The sequence below is a fragment of the Porites lutea genome, chromosome 2, assembly GCF_958299795.1.
Source record: "Porites lutea chromosome 2, jaPorLute2.1, whole genome shotgun sequence".
In the NCBI taxonomy this organism is placed as follows: Eukaryota; Metazoa; Cnidaria; class Anthozoa; order Scleractinia; family Poritidae; genus Porites; species Porites lutea.
Window position 1 is genome coordinate 28,447,266 of NC_133202.1, and position 7,036 is coordinate 28,454,301.

Consider the following 7,036-nt stretch of genomic DNA (forward strand, 5'->3'; position numbering starts at 1 on the left):
GTTTCTAACAATAAGTGATGCAGGCATAAAGTGCTACAGTATTTTTGAACAAAAAATATACTCTACAAAGTGGCTGATCAGTTTTCTTTAAAAAATAATCATAAAAGCCTCAGATTTAATTTTTTTATAAAGCATTTAAAAATACTTGTCCTATACTACAACTGCATAAGAACAATATGCGGTCACATTCAACCTGTTTCAGATGTGTCAGTCGTGTGCGCATAGAACATTTATGTGCGCTCTAGAAGAGGGGGTAACAGTTTCCAAATAAAAGGGCATTACAGAAATTCCCCCAACGAAACAAGATAAAGGGATTATATCATGACGTAGGTAAGCCAAAAGAGCCGCAAGTTACAAGGAATGTTCTTAATTCATCACCGAGTTTTGAGGACATGGGCTGATATCGAAATCTCGACACCAATATCTTCTCAAAGTTGACTTTCTGCGCTGCGCCATTCAGGGGCCTTGGCCAAGAAAGGCCGCAGAAGATTACAACTGACAGAATCTGTGTAATTTCATCGCTCGATAATGTTGCCACTTTGTTTCCACTTCGACAACTGCAACTTGGCAGATCGTGAAAGAACTAAATCATTTGTCAGTTTTTCGAGTCTTAGCTTAATCCACTTCCGGTTGAGATTCGCTTTTTTGGCATTTTTTTTCCATTCTAAACATGCTTAGAACCGTAAATGTTCAGGCGCCAGCCGGATCACAAATATCCACTTACCGAACATTCCACCGCCAAAACCACCAAAAATATGGGACAAAATATCCTCCATACCACCACCTGAGGGATAAATGATAGTTAGAAGGACGTAAATAACCGAAAAGTTGTTCAAAAGCAAAAAGCACGCGAAACAAATTTCAACCAGCAGACTTTCTAATTCAGCTTCCTTGGTAAAACCAAACATGGATCGTAATACGTCATATCGAAACGGAAAACTAATTATGGGTCGTTTGCAATGTTTAAGCTCAAAATGTACGTTCAATTGCAGGAAAAGAAACGAGTTTAGCGAACATCGAAATAAGTTGACTTACCGCCCATTCCAGCTCCTTCACGCAGTCCTTTCTCACCATATTGATCATAAAGTTGGCGTTTTTCAGGGTTTGAAAGCACCTCGTAAGCGAAGCTTATTTCCTTAAACTGGACAAAAACAATGACAGTTAGTATCTAAACTGACTAAAGCTCTGAGAAACTGAACACTGAAATATTGCCCAGAAAACTAACTTACTCGGTCGCCAGCGTCCGGATTTTTGTCAGGGTGATACTCTTTCGCCAGCTTCCTGTAGGACTAGAAAATTTTGCCACGTTAAAGGGACAAAACCACATAGACACATCAAGAATTTCCCAAAGACTACTCCAGCCTTCCAAAAAACAACCAACTTACCTTTTTAATCTCTGTATCGTTCGCATTGGGGCTGACACCAAGAATATCGTAGAGCCGCGTGTCCGCCATATTGTGTAATAAAGGCAAACTGTTGTGTGACCGGTAACCATCGCATGACGTAATAGAACACGTGCTAGTACCCAGGCAAACTTCAGACGACAATCAAATGTGGTATATCTTGAGGAAAGATTAGGGGGGAAGTCACGAAACATATTTTGACGACCACCAATACGCGTAAATACAAGAAATATACCAAGAGATTTTCGTATAAGATTGGATTAAGCTGTAGGTCTGTTTGATTTGCTGTTCTTTTTAGTTTTTAGCCTCCGTTTTTATTTCGTGCTGATGGTAACAGCTTTTAGCGCCATGTTGACAATTCTGAATACATCAAACATCGAATCTCAATACAACCTTAATGTCGGTTTTTGGTCGTAGAAAGCCCATTAACTGCGTTTCATTTCGCTGTATCCTATTGTTTGCCTGTCGATCTCTTTTCTCTCGCGCAAAAAAATAACTTTCATGAAAAGGGAAAAAGCAAGAGGAAAATCGGTGTAATTTGCAGTTCTAGCTGAATTCGTGATCAAATAGAGCAAATCGGCTCTCTGATCTGACACCACGTGAAAAGCGCAGTGATGATCCGTACATAGAGCAAAGTAAAAAACCCAAACGTGTTTTTTCATTTTGAAAGGAAGAAAAGTTAAAAAACGAGAGTAACAGAGCAAATAATAACGAGCTATTGTTAAATAGTATTTTTTATCGTTGTGGCTCGGAACAGCTGTGAATAATTCATCAAACGATAGAAGTTCTTTTTTAACCTAACGCACGCAATGTAGAAGTGTTCCTTCAAGGTCAATGTCTCGCCCTGGATTGAGTTTGTCAACTCAATTTTGACTTTGACAAGCAATTTTAATTTATTTGTCCTTTTTAAAACTCAAACAGAGACAGAATTGAGTCTCGTCTTCGCATGCAAGCGTTCTACTTCCAACTCAGTCACGTTACCCGTGGTGACAATATAAAATTAAACGAGAATACATGGTAAATCGGGCTCAGCTGAGGACAAACCTTATGAAAGCCTCGTGCAGGGTTTATAAAGAAAACAGGGCTTAACTCAAAAATAGTGTCAACTGAGGCTAAACGATTGCATGATACCTAAAGATTCATGGAGGAAAAACGTGCCATTTAATATTCTTATATCTCGATCTCTCAGCAGTTAATCACTTCGGACGGGAAATTAATGTGCTCGTGTGGTATCCGGGTTTAGTTTGATGGCTGCCCCCTTTTTAACGGCCTCAAAGTAATCAAGTTAGCAAGAGCAATTATAGCACAAGGTTCGTGGCGGAGGGCCTATACAGACACTCGACAAACCAATGAGATAGCTGCTTGTCTGAAAGGCCTATTCAAGGACCTTTTAAATTTCAGTCCATGAAAAATCGAGACAATATAGCCGTCTTAAGAAAAAGAGACCATTACTGTTCCATTCGCACGAAAGACGGCGAAAATAGCCAGGATTATTTTAAACCAGGACCGAGTCGATAAACTTATTTTGTCGATTGTACTCAGTCAAAAATAGAAATAACTGAATATCGAATGCTTTCTGAAAACTTCAAGAATATAAGTCTGGAGACTCAAGTATCATTTATGACGTCACGAAACAACTTAAAAACTTTTTCTGGTTTGGTTATTAATTATTTGGCTACGGTTTTTAACATGGCATTCTTCAACTTCCTGTATGTTGCCATATTCCGCGCTTAACAAAATATACAAGTGAGTTCCTTTCACACAAAGCACCCGGAAAAATTCCCCTGAATTATTATGCAAACATTGGACGCACACAATCACAGAGAGATTAAGCGCTTTCTTTTTTTGAAAAAAGGCTGACACTTGATGTAACAGCCGAGTGCATAAGGAAGTCCCAGGCGAAATTTATAGGCAGTTTGGCACTCAACCACAGCCCGGCACAGACTGTGGTTCCCGGCCGTAGCGGTGGCTCTGACTGAAACTAACAAACTAGAAATAACTCGGTTTCAATATTCATGCGGTAGCTAATATTTTGTTTTGTCAGTGAACGATTCACACTAAAAGAACAGCTCAAAACCCTGAAAATCCATCATGAAATTGCGTGTTGCGACTGAGCGGGTAAACATCATTGCATGAGGTACTAGACGAAATAATCATATCACGCGAAAACTAATCAAGCGCATTTCCTTGGGCTACACAGAAAAAACAAATACATAGTGGTGCAATGTTTAATCAGGTGTCCAGTTCATCTGCGACTTCTCTGATTCGAGGAGGTTTATGCCAAAGTTTTAAAATTTCAGTGCGCTGATCATAAGAGGGATCGGTCTGGAAAGTCGATTGAAATACGAAGATCCGGGATCGATTAGACGGGATTAGAATGGGCGATAAGCGAGGTCCCGACAGGGGATCACTTGTATATCATTGTGCTCTGCATTGGATCGAAAAGTCAGCGACTATTTCAAGGTTCTTTCCGAGAATTACCAACGTTTATATATCTAGCAAAAGTTAAACACATCGCTTGGAGAATTACGTTTCTAAAATTGAACAGAGATACAGCCGTGTCCCGATAACATGAACCCTCGCTAACTCGAACCCGTCGATTTCCCCTTGATTTCGTTCAAACATTTACAGTCGACTTCCGATAACTCGACCCTTTAAGGGAAATATGTAAAACAAAAACGAAAAAAGTTCGAGTTTAGGGAGTTTGAGTTATCGTGAGCCCAAAGAAAATAGCTGGAACTAAAAAAAAAAAAAGTTTTTACGGTACAGTGAACATTTTAATCACATTTACTATTTGAAATGTTAAGCGAAAATTGTAAGATACTTCTACTAGATTATAAATCAACTAGATTATAAATCAACAATGTAGCAAAATATTGCCTAAATAGAGCATGAGCTTTACTGTTCTCAGAAGTAAAGCAGTTCACGTTAGACTTGTTACAAACAACATCAGCCTCCACTAGTGAAAATATGCCTACCAAACGTCAAAGGGAAATTCAATTTTCAATGATTTGGACGCCATGCAGTACACTATTTTTCCACAACTTTTTCAAGGGCCGATGTTGTTTGTTACAAATCTAACGTGAACAGCTTTACTTCTCAAAACAATAAAACACATACTATAGGCTTGACTTTCAACATCGGTTCGACCAGTTCCGGCCTCGATAGGTGCTCCAGCTCACTTAAGTTGCCTCAGGGCCTCCTTTTCAAAGCTAGGGTCGTTAGTGTGATTCGTTGGCTATGAGAATCCAGCATTTTCGATTTTTGTGTAAATAAAGCTTAAACCCAAATGATCTACATACAAATTCTCCAGATTATGTTCCGTGTATTTCCTTAAAAGAATTAGTGATAAAAGTATTTTCCCTTCAGTAATTATTTTACAAATATGCATAACCTTTTTTTTTTTCTTAATGGTGCATGAATATTGTGAGAAGAAAATTGATTTTGATCACCGTAGTTTGTTCTGTTAAGTAGAGAAACTCTTCTTCCTCCGAAATGTACAAGGCCTTTCCTCGCCTTTACTGTTCGGGTTGGGATACAAAAAAAATACCAACTTCACACTAGCTGCGACATTTGAAAGGGGACATGACAGGAAGCGGTGCTGAAAGCTTGGAAGTGTGCCATGGAATCAGTGAAAGAAACCGAAAAGTCACAAACTCGAACTTGGGTTCCCACTTTTTCGGAAGGGACGTTAATGAAAAACAAGCTTTGACACTCCCTCCTTTTCACGTGGCTTCCCATGGTCCGTTACCCGCTCACGATGCAATTTTCATTCAGTTTCATTTTGTTTTATCCTCGGCTTGTACATGCGTGTTTACTGATAAGATCGAGCCCTCGCAAAGCCGGAAAGAGGAGCATGTACTGCTTTAATTTTTTAAATAAGAGGTGGTTAATTTTAGAGTCAATTTTACCCTTCTTAGTGGAGGTTGTAGGACTGGAAGCAGAAATCTGCCGTAGTTCTCCTTTTGGGGGTATCTCCAAGCTTCTCGCGATACAGATGACGCGCCCAACCTCGTCCTGGTGTCGAGAAATGGCAAGGTTGATCACGTGCTACAGTCAAGTAGAAAGGTCACCAGAGGGTTCACGGCAGTGTTTTTAGGCAAGCGATCAACTTGAAGAATTATAATTTTGTCAAAACAAAACGACAATGGCTCTTTAAGAGGGCTGTAATCTTTGTCTGCGGTTAACCATATAGAACGGAACCGGAAGGGTATTGAAAGTGATAATCGTGCCTGCTGTTGGTCCCCAAGTTGTTTTTCTCTTTCCAGGAGCCGGATTGAGGACCCCTGGGGAGGGGGTGGGGGTACTCAACAAAGTTTTATACGGGGAAGCTCCGCTCCAGGGTCCACCCCCTTATCTGCTTTTATTTACCATTTTTGACTAAAGAGATACCCCTTTCCTATACTGCCTATTAACCAATGGTACCCCTTTCACATACTTAGTTTAGAACTTTGCATCGCTTTTAACTGTGTTAATACACTGTCCTAAAATGTGAATAAATAGCAAAACCAGAACTTTTCTCAACTTTTTCACTGCCACAAAACGCATATCCGCCTTTTGGGACTTTTTACCGCCCAAAATGACCGATTTGCCTAACCTTTCATATATTTCAACACGTGAACGAAATTCAGGATTGTAGCTGACTTTGATACTCTGTCTAATCAGCCACGTGGCGTTTTCATTGCGCATAGATTTGGTAAGAGGAGCAAATGATTACTATGGATGGAATGAAAACATGCGGTTTGTTGTTACTATTGTCAGTTGTGTTGCTGTTATTTTGGTAGTCAGAATTATTGCAGTGCAATGGTAAGGTGTTTGCGCATGCGTGTGGAGGGCAATCCACCCCGGCTATTCATCGCCAGGGGTCTTGTGATATAGGGGTAGGTTATATCGGGGTGTTGTTACATGCATCAAATTATAACTGGGGAAAAGAACTGTCATTTATTATGCAGGGGTTTCGTGGTAGATGATTGTAAAAAACTAGAGGGGATTATATAAAACTGCATTCAGTGTCTTAACATGGAAAAAGTAGCCCCGTCGACTTTGTATACGTTTAAATAAGTATATACAACTTTCATGATCGCGGAAAGAGGTTTTTTGTATCCAGCGCTCTACATGTGAGCTGAATGGCCTTGAATTTAATTGAGGGCCTCGTAATTTTAGTTAAAGTTACAATCTTTTGGCTAAATTCCATCCAAACCTGAATCAGTACAAATTATTTGTAGGCTTTGGACGTAAACAAAGTGCATGACTAGTCTGCTCTGGAATACAGCCCTCTCTCATCAGGCTAACCTCCTCACAGGTATCATGGACTTGTCCGCTCCCTGGGAACGTCCCAGGCGGCGAGGAGCGAGGATCCAGGGATGGCTGTATTCGCGCAGGCTAGTGTCATGACTTGAGATTTCTTGGAGGTGCTGTGAATGTAAAATAATCATTGAAGAAAATAAGAGTCTTTTAGGATAACGGGTTTTTCACGCCGTGAGCTGAGTGAGGATAAGGAGGACATGATGCCGATCTCGTTACAATGTCTGAACAAGAGCGCTGGAGGAGATTTCTAATCTCGTAATATTGAACATTTATGGTAGAATTGTAGAAGGAGTAAACAAAGCGTTTGTCAGAAATAGAAAAATTGA

At 40.0% G+C, this 7,036-nt stretch overlaps 1 protein-coding gene across 2 annotated transcripts in view; it reads right to left on the reverse strand.

Annotated features, from left to right (window-relative positions):
• LOC140928196 (dnaJ homolog subfamily A member 2-like) overlaps positions 1-1,536 on the reverse strand; it is a 19,175-nt gene extending 17,639 nt beyond the window's left edge. Inside the window, exons 1-4 of one of the 2 annotated variants that reach the window (XM_073377910.1) lie at positions 1,386-1,516; positions 1,230-1,289; positions 1,036-1,141; positions 725-784 (exon numbers count right to left, since the gene is read on the reverse strand). In XM_073377910.1, the coding sequence (XP_073234011.1) occupies positions 725-784; positions 1,036-1,141; positions 1,230-1,289; positions 1,386-1,454 (295 nt within the window). In that variant the 5' untranslated portion in view covers positions 1,455-1,516. Of the gene's footprint in view, positions 1-724; positions 785-1,035; positions 1,142-1,229; positions 1,290-1,385 lie in introns of both variants that reach the window. The other variant, XM_073377909.1, reaches the window with a different exon arrangement.
• Between the last annotated feature and the right edge of the window lie 5,500 nt (positions 1,537-7,036).